At 45.8% G+C, this 14228-nt stretch overlaps 1 protein-coding gene across 1 annotated transcript; it reads left to right on the plus strand.

Moving 5' to 3' along the window:
• Positions 1 to 154: 154 nt before the first annotated feature.
• PSMG1 (proteasome assembly chaperone 1) lies at positions 155 to 13842 on the plus strand. Its single transcript, XM_077293875.1, has 7 exons — positions 155 to 337; positions 835 to 944; positions 4947 to 5086; positions 5394 to 5456; positions 6994 to 7192; positions 9037 to 9173; positions 13629 to 13842. The coding sequence occupies exons 1-7, from the start codon at positions 204 to 206 to the stop codon at positions 13701 to 13703; spliced, it is 858 nt and encodes a 285-aa protein (XP_077149990.1). The 5' UTR covers positions 155 to 203; the 3' UTR covers positions 13704 to 13842.
• The last annotated feature ends 386 nt before the right edge of the window (positions 13843 to 14228 follow it).

Below are 14228 nucleotides of genomic sequence, written 5' to 3' on the forward strand. Positions count from 1 at the left end.
GCGGTAGCTGCTGAGTATTACATTTGTGAAGCAAGGCTCCCTCTCGTGGCTGTTTTCTAGTACTGCAGTATAAACCCGTGGTTGCATACTCCTGGCTCCCTCTAGTGGTGAGATGTGAGAATTGACCCCTCCCACGTTTCGCCTGTGTCATGCTGCACAGCCGCCACTTCCTGCAGCCATTGCTCTGCACACAATACACAATCATGGCCACCTTCTTTGGGGAGGTTGTATCTGTGTTCTCCAGAGCTGTGGAGGAGGACGAAGAGGAGGAAGAAGATGGAGCAGAAGAGCTGGATGAAGAGGACAAGGAGATCAGGAGGGAATTGGTAAAGAAAAGGTAATTGTGTCTTTACCATCTGACTGCAGCGCGTTACACTATTATAATAAGACCGGATTATAATGTATGATAGGACGGACGGTGTGCAGCCTCATTTTCGGAAGCCGCATATGTGGCTTGTTTTTAACCCCTTAAGGGGATTATCTCATCTTATACGGGCAAAAAATTGTAAAGTTCTTGTAAAAACGACATTTTGCTATTGATGGTTACCGGCCACTCCTGCAATCAATCAGAGGTGGTCGGTTTCCCAAGCAGTTCCCTTTCCCGTCTCCCCTCCCTGCAGCCCCCTGAGATCGGATCTTCCGGTCAGATATTTCCCATTGTAATGTTTCGCCAGCGTTTTCTTAGCTTTCCTCGGTTTTGCTGTAATCTGCCAGTGGGTGGCGCTACATCAGTCTCCTGCTGCTGGTGACCCTATATCTGATGAGTGGGTGCGGTGGGCATCGGGTAAGCGCTGGTTCCGACCTGACGTCTGCTGTCCTGTGCTGTCTCTGCAGAGAAGTGACCGTCACGTGGAGCTCTGAAAGCTGCGCAGCCATGGAGAACTCTGCGGACCGGACGCTGCCCTGCTCCAGCCTCATCCTGGGGGTCGGGGACAACGCTGCAGGTATGGTGCACAGGTAACAAAAATAAGTCACCCTGAAATACTCTGCGCTGCTGATGCTGGCGGGGCCCTACTGATGCTGGGTGTCTACTATATAGGAGATCTTCTTTAGTGCTGCTTAGGGTTCATTTACTTTATGGAAGCCAGAAGGACACTGTTTTGGCATCTGATGGGTCCATAGTGCCTCAAGGATACGTTTGGTGTATGTGTCAGAAACGTTCACTAAGCATATATACTGCAGTGTAATAGGAGCCTCCGTAATGTTCCTCCATAGGAGGCTGCAAGTGCTCTCTTTATATGAAGCTACTGTAGATCTATGCAAACTGTGAGCTATGGCCACCTGATATGTCTGAAGATGGAAATCTGCTCTAAGATGCAATATTTATTACCTTATTTATTTTCAGACTCCTGATTTTTCTTTTGTTAGGCGTTTTTCTCTCAGTAATATAGGCTGGATGTGACCTCTGTGTGCCTCCCAGTAATATAGGCTGGATGTGAGCTCCGTGTGTCTCTCCCAGTAATATAGTCTGGATGTGATCTGTGTCTCTCCCAGTAATATAGTCTGGATGTGATCTGTGTCTCTCCCAGTAATATAGGCTGGATGTGAGCTCTGTGTCTCTCCCAGTAATATAGGCTGGATGTGAGGTCTGTGTGTCTCCCTGTAATATAGGCTGGATGTGAGCTGTGTCTCTCCCAGTAATATAGGCTGGATGTGAGCTGTGTATCTCCCAGTAATATAGGCTGGATGTGAGCTGTGTATCTCCCAGTAATATAGGCTGGATGTGAGGTCTGTGTGTCTCTCCCAGTAATATAGGCTGGATGTGAGATCTGTGTGTCTCCCTGTAATATAGGCTGGATGTGAGCTGTGTCTCTCCCAGTAATATAGGCTGGATGTGAGCTGTGTATCTCCCAGTAATATAGGCTGGATGTGAGGTCTGTGTGTCTCTCCCAGTAATATAGGCTGGATGTGAGGTCTGTGTGTCTCTCCCAGTAACATAGACTGGATGTGAGGTCTGTGTGTCGTCTCCCAGTAATATAGGCTGGATGTGAGGTCTGTGTGTCTCTCCCAGTAATATAAGCTGGATGTGAGGTCAGTGTGTCCTCTCCCAGTAATATAAGCTGGTGAGAGCTGTGTCCTCTACCAGTAATATAGGCTGGATGTGAGGTCTGTGTGTCTCTCCCAGTAATATAGGCTGAATGTGAGGTCTGTGTGTCTCTCCCAGTAATATAAGCTGGATGTGAGGTCAGTGTGTCCTCTCCCAGTAATATAAGCTGGTGAGAGCTGTGTCCTCTACCAGTAATATAGGCTGGATGTGAGGTCTGTGTGTCTCTCCCAGTAATATAGTCTGGATGTGAGCTCTGTGTGTCTCTCCCAGTAATATAGTCTGGATGTGAGCTCTGTGTGTCTCTCCCAGTAATATAGGCTGGATGTGAGCTCTGTGTGTCTCTCCCAGTAATATAGTCTGGATGTGAGCTCTGTGTGTCTCTCCCAGGAATATAGGCTGGATGTGAGGTCTGTGTGTCTCTCCCAGTAATATAGGCTGGATGTGAGGTCTGTGTGTCTCTCCCAGTAATATAGGCTGGATGTGAGCTCTGTGTGTCTCTCCCAGTAATATAGGCTGGATGTGAGCTATGTGTGTCTCTCCCAGTAATATAGTCTGGATGTGAGCTCTGTGTGTCTCTCCCAGTAATATAGGCTGGATGTGAGGTCTGTGTGTCTCTCCCAGTAATATAGGCTGGATGTGAGGTCTGTGTGTCTCTCCCAGTAATATAGGCTGGATGTGAGGTCTGTGTGTCTCTCCCAGTAATATAGGCTGGATGTGAGGTCTGTGTGTCCTCTCCCAGTAATATAGGCTGGATGTGAGGTCTGTGTGTCTCTCCTAGTAATATAGGCTGGATGTGAGGTCTGTGTGTCTCTCCCAGTAATATAGACTGGATGTGAGGTCTATGTGTCGTCTCCCAGTAATATAGGCTGGATGTGAGGTTTGTGTGTCTCTCCCAGTAATATAAGCTGGATGTGAGGTCAGTGTGTCCTCTCCCAGTAATATAAGCTGGTGAGAGCTGTGTCCTCTACCAGTAATATAGGCTGCATGTGAGGTCTGTGTGTCTCTCCCAGTAATATAGGCTGGATGTGAGGTCTGTGTGTCTCTCCCAGTAATATAAGCTGGATGTGAGGTCAGTGTGTCCTCTCCCAGTAATATAAGCTGGTGAGAGCTGTGTCCTCTACCAGTAATAAAGGCTGGATGTGAGGTCTGTGTGTCTCTCCCAGTAATATAGGCTGGATGTGAGGTCTGTGTGTCTCTCCCAGTAATATAGTCTGGATGTGAGCTCTGTGTGTCTCTCCCAGTAATATAGGCTGCATGTGAGCTCTGTGTGTCTCTCCCAGTAATATAGTCTGGATGTGAGGTCTGTGTGTCTCTCCCAGTAATATAGGCTGGATGTGAGCTCTGTGTGTCTCTCCCAGTAATATAGGCTGGATGTGAGCTCTGTGTGTCTCTCCCAGTAATATAGTCTGGATGTGAGGTCTGTGTGTCTCTCCCAGTAATATAGGCTGGATGTGAGCTCTGTGTGTCTCTCCCAGTAATATAGTCTGGATGTGAGCTCTGTGTGTCTCTCCCAGTAATATGGGCTGGATGTGAGGTCTGTGTGTCTCTCCCAGTAATATAGGCTGGATGTGAGGTCTGTGTGTCTCTCCCAGTAATATAGGCTGGATGTGAGGTCTGTGTGTCTCTCCCAGTAATATAGGCTGGATGTGAGGTCTGTGTGTCTCTCCTAGTAATATAGGCTGGATGTGAGGTCTGTGTGTCTCTCCCAGTAATATAGGCTGGATGTGAGGTCTGTGTGTCTCTCCCAGTAATATAGGCTGGATGTGAGGTCTGTGTGTCCTCTCCCAGTAATATAGGCTGGATGTGAGGTCTTTGTGTCTCTCCCAGTAATATGGGCTGGATGTGAGCTGTGTGTCTCTCCCAGTAATATAGGCTGGATGTGAGGTCTGTGTGTCTCTCCCAGTAATATAGGCTGGATGTGAGGTCTGTGTGTCCTCTCCCAGTAATATAGGCTGGATGTGAGGTCTGTGTGTCTCTCAGTAATATAGGCTGAATGTGAGGTCTGTGTGTCTCTCCCAGTAATATAGGCTGGATGTGAGGTCTGTGTGTCTGTCCCAGTAATATAGGCTGGATGTGAGCTCTGTGTGTCTGTCCCAGTAATATAGGCTGGATCTGAGCTCTGTGTGTCTCTCCCAGTAAAATAGGCTGGGTGTGAGGTCTGTGTGTCTCTCCCAGTAATATAGGCTGGATGTGAGGTCTGTGTGTCTCTCCCAGTAATATAGGCTGGATGTGAGGTCTGCGTGTCTCTCCCAGTAATATAGGCTGGATGTGAGGTCTGCGTGTCTCTCCCAGTAATATAGGCTGGATGTGAGCTCTGTGTGTCTCTCCCAGTAATATAGGCTGGATGTGAGGTCTGTGTGTCTCTGCCAGTAATATAGGCTGGATGTGAGGTCTGTGTGTCTCTCCCAGTAATATAGGCTGGATGTGAGCTCTGTGTGTCTCCCAGTAATATAGGCTGGATGTAAGCTTTGTATCTTTCTAGGGTGCTGCTATCTTCAATTGTTGACATGTTTCAGCACCTCATCAGTTTTGGAGTGAAGTTTCCTTCTACCAGTCATTGACAATCACTGAGGAGTTTGTGTTCAGTCTGCCATGAGTCCTGCCCTTACTTTCTACACTTTTTCACATCCTGTGTTATTTTACCCCTCCTCCTGCAAACTGCATCATGCTTGCTTTCTTCTGTATCTATAACATGTGTGATCTGCCCTCCATGAACACATCGATGCTTTCTTCCCTCTTCAGAAATGTAAAAGTTTCTTAATTTTTGCATTTCAGAAGCAGATGAACAAAAACCATGCCATAGCCTTTGAGGACAATATCTTACCCTCTGTGCCCTGTGCCATGCATTAGCCATAAATACTGTGAAGGAAAGTAATAATCATTTTTTTTCTTTGTCCAGGGTTTCTGTCTGCCTATATCCTGAGCTCTGGGAGCTGGGAGGTCGCCGGCTCTATTAAATTATGGAATGAGAGATGTCGAGACCACACAACAACTTCTCCATCATCCTGTATCTTCTACCGATCCGTCACGGATCCCTCAGTAAGTGGCGGAAGGAGGAGATATGTTCTGTAAGCCAATGTGAGACCTGAAGATGCCTTTGAGGCTCAGTATATCGGTGGTACTTTCTTGATATTCTGGATTTCTTCTGGTTTAGTAAGTTGTAGTTTATGACTGATCGGTCCTTACTATAATGGAAATCCGCTTTCTGGTGATTCTGAAGAAGCAGAGCTGCAGTGTAAAGTATGAGGGAAGATCAGAGCAGTAGATGCTACAAGAAGTAGATTTCACACTAGCTAAGACCAGCAATAGACAGCCGCCATTACTGATTTAGGTTCCCTTGTTTCAGGTGCTGCTCTGCCTGTGTAAGTCCTATGTGGCCGAAGATCAGCAGTTCCAGTGGTGCGAGAAGGTGAGAGACGGAGTGATCCCTCGGGGATGTCTTATATGTTCCTGGCGGCCAAATGTATATACACTCAGCCCAGTCAGACCCAGAGAAAATGAACGCCACCAGCAGCGGTCGGATTCCATAGAAATCCTTCAATGACATCAGCGACCTTCTGTGATTTAATATGATGTCATCAGATGTGTTTGTAGTTACATTAATCTCTGGCAGGTGAGGAGATTACTGCGTCCATGCGAGTTGTCTCCTCTGCCAACATAAGGGAATCTGTGAAGGAATGTAGAAAAGCTTGAACATATTGGTGGGTAATATGGGTGCCGAAAATATTAGCATCACTTAGGTACTGGAGGTGTGACCCTCTACAGTAATAAAAGAATTCCCTAAATGTTTTGGTCTACCTAGTGTCCGATGGGCCCTGTGCAAAATTTGGACCTGGTACCTGGATGTTGATCAAATGTACGGCCTCTATAGCTTTCTTGAATCTATAAAGACAGAAATGTTCAACCTCCGTGCAATAATGTCCTCTTCTTGTGATACTGTCGCTCCGCCCTGGTCTCCTTCCTGTCATAATGTCCCTCCGCCCTGGTCTCCTTCCTGTCATAATGTCCCTCCGTCCTGGTCTCCTTCCTGTCATAATGTCCCTACGTCCTGTTCCCCTTCCTGTCATAATGTCCCTCCGTCCCGGTCTCCTTCCTGTCATAATGTCCCTACGTCCTGGTCCCCTTCCTGTCACAATGTCCCTCCGTCCTGGTCTCCTTCCTGTCACAATGTCCCTCCGTCCTGGTCTCCTTCCTGTCACAATGTCCCTCTGTCCTGGTCTCCTTCCTGTCATAATATCCCTCCGCCCTGGTCCCCTTCCTGTCACAATGTCCCTCCGTCCTGGTCCCCTTCCTGTCACAATGTCCCTCCGTCCTGGTCCCCTTCCTGTCATAATGTCCCTTCGTCCTGGTCTCCTTCCTGTCACAATGTCCCTCCGTCCTGGTCTCCTTCCTGTCACAATGTCCCTCCGTCCTGGTCCCCTTCCTGTCATAATGTCCCTTCGTCCTGGTCCCCTTCCTGTCATAATGTCCCTCCGTCCTGGTCTCCTTCCTGTCACAATGTCCCTCCGTCCCGGTCTCCTTCCTGTCACAATGTCCCTCCGTCCTGGTCCCCGTCCTGTCACAATGTCCCTACGTCCTGGTCCCCTTCCTGTCACAATGTCCCTCCGTCCTGGTCCCCTTCCTGTCACAATGTCCCTCTATCCTGGTCCCCTTCCTGTCATAATGTCCCTACGTCCTGGTCCCCGTCCTGTCACAATGTCCCTACGTCCTGGTCCCCTTCCTGTCACAATGTCCCTCCGTCCTGGTCCCCTTCCTGTCATAATGTACAGTACCTCTGTCCTGGTCCCCTTCCCGTTTGCCTCTGGTTGGTGGTTTGTTTATTGCGTAGTAAAACAGTGACTTAATGACTTCACTGACTGAGTTTCCCGGTCGGTTGTCTCCCCTCAGAACTGGAGGTTTAGCAGACTTCACCTATCTAAGCTTTTTGCTAATTTTGTCTCTTGCAGGTTTTTAGTTGTCTCCAGAAGTCGTCTATTAAGGTGACCGTCCTCTCCACTTGTCCCGTCACGGACTATAAAACCCCAGAGCCCATACATAATCTGACGGTCCCATTTCTCAAAGTGGTTACCACAAAGCAGTACACGGATCACACGCCCTGCAGTTACCTAGAGCAGCCGAATATCGTGGACGCTCTGCCCGCGGCAGGTAATATTGATCATCAGTAGTAATAATAATCCTCAGTCCTGTTAGTTCTGGCAGAGGCTGATGATGATATAATGTATCGTGACCTTTTTTCCAGCAGAAAGCACAATGTAGCATTATGGGGTGGACAACTTATGCATAGGGGTAGAGATGGGCGAACCCGAACAGTAAGTTCAGTGTCCGTACCGAGCACCTACTGTTCAGGCACGGATACCGAACACTGACTTCATCAGGAGGTCCATGTTACTGTTCAGGTTCGGCTGCTCGAACACCGGGTGTTTGTCATGCCATCATATGCATGGCAGCGCGGCAAACACCGCTTCGGATCGGAGGTGAAATCGTCCCCTCTGGTCAGACAGCGTGAACGCTCAGCTGTGATCGGAGGTATAAAGTTTACCTCCGGTCACTGGTGTCAGCTGATGGGACTACAGCTCCCATCATCCAACTCCTGCTGCCACTAATAAAACAAGGGCGTGGGTTCCCCCGTATTTTTGATAACCAGCCAGGCAAAACTCTCAGCTTTCAGCTTCAACAAGGCTGGTTATCAAGCATAGAGAGGTCCCCATGCCGTATTTTTTTTAAATATTTAATAAAAAAAAAAAAAAAAATGATGTGGGGTTCCCCCCCATTTTTGACAACCAGCCTTGCTAAAGCAGACAGCTGGAGGCTGGTATTCTAAGGCTGGTAAGGGGTCATGGATATTGGCCCCCTCAGCCTAAAAATAGCAGCCCAGAAAAAGCACATCTATTAGATGCCCTAATTCTGGCACTGTGCCCGGCTCTTCCCACTTGCCCTGTAGTGTTGGCAAGTGGAGTTAATATTTGTGGGGTTGATGTCACCTTTGCATTGTCCGGTGACATCAAGCCCACGGCTTAGTAATGGAGAGGCGGATGTAATACACCTATCCATTACTAATCCTATAGTTGAATGGTAAATAAAGACACAGCCAGAATAAAGTCCTTTATTAGAAATAAAACATAACACACTTTTACTTTTTATTTAAAAACAACAAACGCCGTTATACTCACCAAACGCCTATTCCACCGAAGCCCTTGTCTTCTGTAAGAAAACAAAAATAAAAAACAACCATATCCCTCACCTGTCCGTCGTTCTGTCCCACGCCATAATCCATGTCTGGGGAAAAACAGTTTTCAACCTGAATGGTGCCAAAATGTGACCGTCCAGGCTGAGGACCACTGAGGAATGAGGTGCTGTGCGCGCAGCCTCAGTGGCCGGCGGTGATGTCATCGAGGTTACCGCCTGTCACTGAGGCTGCTTTCCTAGCCGGGCTTAACTGCTGTGACCTCGGTGAGATCCCAGCTAGCACCGTGAGAGCTATGAAGCTAGATTTTCTGAGTTCATTAGGTGTTCGCTGTGAAGTGTCACCCTGATTCTTATTTTAAAATCCCAGAAGCCCCAACAACCAAAATCTCAAGCTTGTGTTATGTTTCATCTCCCTCCCTTTTCCACAATGACATGGAGGTGCAAGAAGGAATGTGTGAGAAGTCTCCTCAGGGATTCACAACTTCCTAGCTGGGAATCCTCCTGACCTGCACTGACTAAAGATGTCTCTATATTAGTCACAGTAGATTTGCAAGAAGAGAAGCTGTGACAGCACGGGATTTGTGTGAAGTTTGTCGCCATGGAAGCATATATGCCTGCATGGGAACTGAATACTTTTAATGGAGCTTTTCATTCAAAAAGAGTTGTAAAATTTGCTTAATTTTTAATTCACGTGCATTTTAGGACAACATAAGTGTCTCCAAGATGCCTTGTGATTTTTTTTTTTTCCTTTGTCCCCATTACATTCAGTTAGGAGAGTATTGAATTATTATTGTTTTTTGCAGTGATGGCGCACTGTCAGGTGTTTGGGATCCCTGCCGTGTTCTACCAATGCTACACCGATGTCGCCAGTCTGGACTCTGTCACAATCGAAGCGTTTCGCCCCCTACTGTCCTGTCAGAACATGAGCCGTCTGGCTGCGGTGAGATTTGTGGGTTTTAGAATATAATCCAACACATTACATTGCATCCATTAGGAATTTGCATGTGAATAGAAGTACAACAGGCAGATAGTCGTGCTGACAAACGTACATGATATAAGGTGGGAGCTGGACAGGTCCTGGATGGGAGATATGTGTCACCGAGGTGGGTAGCCTTGGCGATGTGAAGCCTTCAAAAGCAGACTCCTGCACAGATAGTGCTGAGGTTTTTAACCCCTTAATCCCATATGACGTACTATCCCGTCAAGGTGACCTGGGACTTAATTCCCAGTGACGGGATAGTACGTCATAGCCGATCGGCCGCGCTCTCGGGGGGAGCGCGGCCGGGTGTCAGCTGCCTATCGCAGCTGACATCCGGCACTATGTGCCAGGAGCGGTCACGGACCGCCCCCGGCACATTAACCCCCGACACACCGCGATCAAACATGATCGCGGTGTACCGGCGGTACAGGGAAGCATCGCGCAGGGAGGGGGCTCCCTGCGTGCTTCCCTGAGACGATCGGTACAAGGGAATGTACTCACCTTGTACCGAGCGTCTCCTCCCTGCAGGCCCCAGATCCAAAATGGCCGCGGGGCTGCATCCGGGTCCTGCAGGGAGTACTTCCGGGTCCGGAGCAGGCTGCAGATGAAAGCTGCAGCGATGTGAGTGAGATCGCCGATCTGATAGAGTGCTATGCAAACTATCAGATCGGCGATCTGTGATGTCCCCCCCTGGGACAAAGTAAAAAAGTTTTAAAAAAAATTTCCACATGTGTAAAAAAAAAAAAAAAAAAAAAATAAATTCCTAAATAAAGAAGAAAAAAAAATATATTATTCCCATAAATACATTTCTTTATCTAAAAAAAAAATAAAAATAAAAATAAAAGTACACATATTTAGTATCGCCGCGTCCGTAACGACCCAACCTATAAAACTGTCCCACTAGTTAACCCCTTCAGTGAACACCGTAAGAAAAAAAAAAAAAAACGAGCCAAAAAACAACGCTTTATTATCATACCGCCGAACAAAAAGTGAAATAACACGCGATCAAAAAGACGGATATAAATAACCATGGTACCGCTGAAAACGTCATGTTGTCCCGCAAAAAACGAGCCGCCATATAGCATCATAACCAAAAAAATAAAAAAGTTATAGTCCTCAGAATAAAGCGATGCCAAAATAATTATTTTTTCTATAAAATAGCTTTTATCGTATAAAAGCGCCAAAACATAAAAAAGTGATATAAATGAGGTATCGCTGTAATCGTACTGACCCGACGAATAAAACTGCTTTATCAATTTTACCAAACGTGGAACGGTATAAACGCCTCCCCCAAAAGAAATTCATGAATAGCTGGTTTTTGGTCATTCTGCCTCACAAAAATCGGAATAAAAAGTGATCAAAAACTGTCACATGTCCGAAAATGTTACCAATAAAAACGTCAACTCGTCCCGCAAAAAAAAAGACCTCACATGACTCTGTGGACCAAAATACGGAAAAATTATAGGTCTCAAAATGTGGAGACGCAAAAACTTTTTTGCTATAAAAAGCGTCTTTTAGTGTGTGACAGCTGCCAATCATAAAAATCCGATATAAAAAACGCTCTAAAAGTAAATCAAACCCCCTTCATCACCCCCTTAGTTAGGGAAAAATAATAAAATTAAAAAAATGTATTTATTTCCATTTTCCCATTAGGGTTAGGGCTAGGGTTAGGGCTAGCGTTAGGGCTAGGGTTAGGGTTAGGGTTGGGGCTAGGGTTGGAGCTAAAGTTAGGGATAGGGTTGAGGCTAAAGTTAGGGTTAGGGTTTGGATTACATTTACGGTTGGGATTAGAATTAGGGGGTGTGTCAGGGTTAGGGGTGTGGTTAGGGTTACTGTTGGGATTAGGGTAAGGGGTGTGTTTGGATTAGGGTTTCAGTTATAATTGGGAGGTTTCCACTGTTCAGGCACATCAGGGGCTCTCCAAACGTGACATGGCGTCCGATCTCAATTCCAGACAATTCTGCGTTGAAAAAGTAAAACAGTGCTCCTTCCCTTCCGAGCTCTCCCGTGCGCCCAAACGGGTTTACCCCAACATTTGGGGCATCAGCGTACTCGGGACAAATTGGACAACAACTTTTGGGGTCCAAGTTCTCTTGTTATCTCTGGGAAAATAAAAATTTGGGGGGCTAAAAATCATTTTTGTGGGAAAAAAAGGATTTTTTATTTTCACGGCTCTGCGTTGTAAACTGTAGTGAAACACTTGGGGGTTCAAAGCTCTCAAAACACATCTAGATAAGATCCTCAGGAGGTCTAGTTTCCAATATGTGGTCACTTGTGGGGGGTTGTACTGTTTGGGTACATCAGGGGCTCTGCAAATGCAACGTGACGCCTGCAAACCAATCCATCTAAGTCTGCATTCCAAATGGCGCTCCTTCCCTTCCGAGCTCTGCCATGCGCCCAAACAGTGGTTCCCCCCCACATATGGGGTATCAGCGTACTCAGGACAAATTGGACAACAACTTTTGGGGTCCAATTTATCCTGTTACCCTTGGGAAAATACAAAACTGGGGGCTAAAATATCATTTTTCTGAAAAAAAAAAACTTTTTTATTTTCACGGCTCTGCGTTATAAACTGTAGTAAAACACTTGTGTTTTGAGAGCTTTGAACCCCCATCAAGATAAGTTCCTTAAGGGGTCTACTTTCCAAAATGGTGTCACTTGTGGGGGGTTTCAATGTTTAGGCACATCAGGGGCTCTCCAAACGCGACATGGCATCCCATCTCAATTCCAGTCAATTTTGCATTGAAAAGTCAAATGGCGCTCCTTCCCTTCCGAGCTCTGCCCTGCGCCCAAACAATGGTTTACACCCACATATGGGGTATCGGCGTACTCAGGACAAATTGCACAACAATTTTTGGGGTCCAATTTCTTCTCTTACCCTTGGGAAAATAAAAAATTGGGGGCGAAAAGATCATTTTTGTGAAAAAATATGATTTTTTATTTTTACGGCTCTGCATTATAAACTTCTGTGAAGCACTTGTTGGGTCAAAGTGCTCACCACACATCTAGATAAGTTCCTTAAGGGGTCTACTTTCCAAAATGGTGTCACTAGTGGGGGGTTTCAATGTTTAGGCACATCAGGGGCTCTCCAAACGCAACATGGCGTTCCATCTCAATTCCAGTCAATTTTGCATTGAAAAGTCAAATGGCGCTCCTTCGCTTCCGAGCTCTGTCATGTGCCGAAAAAGTGGTTTACCCCCACATATGGGGAATCGGCGTACTCAGGACAAATTGTACAACATCTTTTGGGGTCCATTTTCTCCTGTTACCCTTGGTAAAATAAAACAAATTGGAGCTGAATAAATTTTGTGTGAAAAAGTTAAATGTTCATTTTTATTTAAACATTCCAAAAATTCCTGTGAAACACCTGAAGGGTTAATAAACTTCTTGAATGTGGTTTTGAGCACCTTGAGGGGTGCAGTTTTTAGAATGGTGTAACACTTGGTTATTTTCTATCATATAGACCCCTCAAAATGACTTCAAATGAGATGTGGTCCCTAAAAAAAAAAAATGATGTTGTAAAAATGAGAAATTGCTGGTCAACTTTTAACCCTTAACTCCCTAACAAAAAAAAATTTTGGTTCCAAAATTGTGCTGATGTAAAGTAGACATGTGGCAAATGTTACTTGTTAAGTATTTTGCGTGACGTATCTCTGTGATTTAAGGGCATAAAAATTCAAAGTTGGAAAATTGTGAAATTTTCAAAATTTTTGCCAAATTTCCATTTTTTTCACAAATAAACACAAGTTATATCGAATAAATTTTACCACTAACATGAAGTACAATATCTCACGAGAAAACAATGTCAGAATCATCGCCAAGATCCGTTGAAGCGTTCCAGAGTTATAACCTCATAAAGGGACAGTGGTCAGAATTGTAAAAATTGGCCCTGTCATTAACGTGCAAACCACCCTCGGGGCTTAAGGGGTTAATGGGCCCAAATTTTGATTTTGGGTCCAGGTTTTAAGAATGGCTAGAAGAGTTCGGTGGGACTGGCTGATCTCACATCTCAACTTCCAGGCTTTGAACATCCTACTAGAAGCAGCTCAGCTGCCTCTTTCTTTATCTGTGAGTGAGAGGTGAAACACCTCTTTCTGGTGTGAGAGACTGGACATTACTCAGACCGGGTGAGCCTGTTCTATGATGTGGACTATTTTTGTTTTTCGTTTTTGTGGTCTTTATACTGAAGGAAAGGCTGTTTATTTTTCTTCATGCTGGACGACTATGAGCTTTATTGAATTGTCCTGTGTGAACGTATGTGCCAGTGCGGGTACTGAGCCCGCTGTCAGAGAGAGTGATTGCTTACATTGTTTATATGATGAGTTTGGTGGTGTTGATGTGAATCCGACATATGTATTTAATACCACTTTAGATAAAGAATGGTGCGAATAACCGGCTTCATTTTATTATATTTAGAAATCTGAGAAAATTGAAGACTCTCTGAAGAAAATGGTGACGACCATTGAAGTCCAGAGCAACCTGTACATATAGGATTATCCGTGAGCCCCTTAATCCTCGCTAATGGGACTTGTCAGGAATCGTTTACCCCAACAGCAACGGTTTAAAGCTGAAACACAACCATTTTTGTATACAGAATATTATTTAGTGTTTAATAAATAGTTTATTTTTATGTTCTGTGTATTTGTGACTGTGGAGGGCCCCTATACATTCCTCCATGCTTCAGAGCGGAGCCATCTCTCCGATATCTGTAAAGCCATCCTGTCGCCGACTATCTGGCCATTAACCTCGTAGCTCCTGGTCCTTCTCGTCGTTAACCCTGGGCCTTTCCTCTGGGTCGATGCTGCTTGACTCCAAGTGACAGGATTTTTACAGCCGGTTCCTGATCGCAGCGCCAGCAGCAGAATGTTTGGGTCATCATGGGCAACAGATCTTTCCACCGTTGTGTGCGATCTTCGAGCAAAGTTCCTCCAAGGTGTCATTCATCCTTTTCAAGGTTTCTTGGAGAGACGTTACAGCCTCTTCCATAACTTATGATGAACCTGGAGTGGAGAGTGT

The sequence above is a fragment of the Ranitomeya variabilis genome, chromosome 3, assembly GCF_051348905.1.
Source record: "Ranitomeya variabilis isolate aRanVar5 chromosome 3, aRanVar5.hap1, whole genome shotgun sequence".
Classification (NCBI taxonomy): Eukaryota; Metazoa; Chordata; class Amphibia; order Anura; family Dendrobatidae; genus Ranitomeya; species Ranitomeya variabilis.